The sequence below is a fragment of the Penaeus chinensis genome, chromosome 37 (genome assembly GCF_019202785.1).
Source record: "Penaeus chinensis breed Huanghai No. 1 chromosome 37, ASM1920278v2, whole genome shotgun sequence".
Lineage (NCBI taxonomy): Eukaryota > Metazoa > Arthropoda > Malacostraca > Decapoda > Penaeidae > Penaeus > Penaeus chinensis.
In genome coordinates this window covers 33,297,028-33,299,474 of record NC_061855.1, presented here as the reverse complement: position 1 = coordinate 33,299,474, position 2,447 = coordinate 33,297,028, and the positions used below count along the sequence as shown (strand labels likewise).

Sequence of the window (2,447 nt, the reverse complement as noted above, 5' to 3'; positions counted from 1 at the left end):
TGTAAATTTGCAAACATAATTACTAAAAGATTCTCCATGAAAGTTTTAAGAATTTTCAAGTGACTTTCAACTATTTCTGTGAATTATTTTCTGACATTTTTTTTTTGTTTTGTTTTGTTTCAGGAGGAGATCAGCGCCGTCTTCTTGGACAGCGGCCCCAGCCGCGGCCGCTCGGATCCTCCCGCCAGAGAAGAGCTCTCACGCCCACGCACGCCCGCGCGCCCGCCACCTCTTGACGGTCAGGCGTCGCCCTCGAAGATCCGCAAGGTCTACTCCCGCCGGAAGACCGAGCCCTCGCCGCCGCGCCGCCAGGTGTCGACGCCGCCCTCGCACCCGCGCCGCCGCGTGCCCTTCATCAAGAAGCCGCGGCGCGTGTCCGCCCCCGCCTTCCCGCAGGCGCACAATGGCGCCGCCTCTCCGGCTGCGCCCTGGACGCCTCGGCAGGACCCACACCTTCAGGAGTGGTCCAAGGGGCTGCTGAAGGACTTCCACTCCCTGGTGGAGGAGGAGATCCGCGCCCTCCACAGCCTCACGCCCCCCCGCCGCCCCGCCGCCGCCCCCGCCCCGCCGCCTCGCTTCCTCAACGGCCTCAGAGGCAGCGCCGGCAGGCCCGCCCCGGAGAGCGCGCCGGAGCCGCGGGCGCCCGAGGGCGACGCCCCGTGGCGAGTCGAGGCCGAGCGAGGGGATCCCCGGCCGAGCAGAGCCGAGGGCGATCCCCGTCGGGGTGATGGTCGGGCCGCCCCCGCCCTTCTGAGGCGCCCGACCCGACTTCCCAGCGCCAGCATGGGCGGCGCGCAGAGCACCTCCCGCAATGAGCTGTGGGCGGGCGAGCGCCCGGGCGGCGCCTTCCGGACGTACACGCTGCCTCGCTCGGGCGGCCACCGGAGCGTCAGCCTGAGCGGCGCCGCGCCTTACAGGGCCTCGGCCGCCCACCCCGACGATTCCGACGTCAACTGCGAGCTGCTTCGCGTGAACCCGCGCTTCTCGCGCTCGCACTCGCTCGATGAGAGCTCCGGCCTCAGCCCGTGGGCGCTGCACCACCTCTCCGTCATCGACGGCATCCACGAGAAACCGGACCACGGCCGCAAGGGCGCGAGTCCCGCCCCGGCGCCGCCCACACCTAGTCAGTCCGAGGGGCGGCGCACCCCGGCGGGCGCCGCAAGCTCCCCGCGGCCGGAGGGGCACTACGCCAAGATTCGACGGACGGGCTACTCGGAAAAGCATAATGAGCAGTGGCGCGCCGCGCTGCCGGCCGCCCACCACGCCAACGGGGGCGCCCTGTCCAACGGATGGGTGGATTCCTGCAGCGCCACGCCCAGGCTCTCTCTCAAGTCCGCCAGCGACTCCGCCACCGCCTCCAGCCACACCGTCTCTCAGAGCTCACTCGCGACTGTCTGCGCCAACAACGGCTCCGCCGCCTTTACGCCCGCTGATATGGAGGGCGTGAGCGAGTCGTGGGCATGGGCGGACCAGGAGGACGCTTGCAGCCTGACGGACCGCCCGTGCGACCCGGAGATGTGCGACCACTGCCAGGCCAAGAGGGGCGGCGACGGCGACGGCGCGGCGGCCTCGAGCGACGGCGTGTCGGTGAGCGTCACGCCCGCCGACGCGACGGGCGAGGAGCGCCTGGGCGTCGGAGGCGAGTCGAGGGACGACAAGGCGCGGGGCCTGCGGGCGGACGGCGTGGGCTCAGGGCGCAAGAGCGAGCCGTCCCTGTTCTGCCCGTCGTCCCCCGCGGGCGACCTCGTGGACGGCGGGCGGCGCCACACCCTCCCCGGCCCGCGCCTCTACGGGAGCCTGTCCCTCCTGTCGGCGCCCGCGCCCACCTTCACCACCTCCTCCTGGGAGACGCTCCCGCCGGCGGACGAGCTCGAGGTGGAGCTGGAGGAGAAGCCCATCTCGAGTTCGCTGGACGAGCGCCCCCTCTCGCCCTCGTCCCTGAGCGGCGCCTCCTCGCGCTCCCTCAACTCGTCCCTGTCGTCCCTCTCGCACCTGAGCGTCCACCGCGACCACTCGGAGTGCGATTCGTGGCCGTCCTCGCCCGTCGCGCACAACCTCACCCCCGACGTCTTCCTCGACCCGAGCAACATCCTCGGCGCCCCGCGGAGCGAGCCCGCCAGCCAGGCCGCTTCCGAGCCCAAGGCGAAGGACGCCCACAAGCCCAAAGAGGCGCCGGCGAGCACCCATGTCGCCGCCGCCAGCGCCTCCTGCACGCCCTCGCCCGAGCCCATCACGGGCATGCTGCAGCTGTCGCCGGCGGGCGCACACAACGGCAACATCATCTTCTCCGTGTCGATCCCCGAGACCCGCCGCGAGAAGGGCGTGGAGCGCAGCCCGGGTGACGCCGACGCCAAGCCCGGCGCAGCGGCCCGGCACCTGAAGGAGAGCACCACGAGGGTGCCCCGAGGCCCACCCACCTTCTCGCTGCCGAAGGAGAGGGCCGAGGA

General features: G+C 71.3%; 1 protein-coding gene across 1 annotated transcript in view; it reads left to right on the top strand.

Annotated features, from left to right (window-relative positions):
* The window catches only part of LOC125045387, an 8,652-nt gene that overhangs the window by 276 nt on the left and 5,929 nt on the right, over positions 1–2,447 (top strand). Inside the window, exon 2 of the mRNA XM_047642596.1 lies at positions 124–2,447. This exon is cut by the window's right edge and continues 220 nt beyond it. Coding sequence (XP_047498552.1) covers positions 124–2,447 — 2,324 coding nt within the window. The remainder of the gene's footprint in view (positions 1–123) is intronic.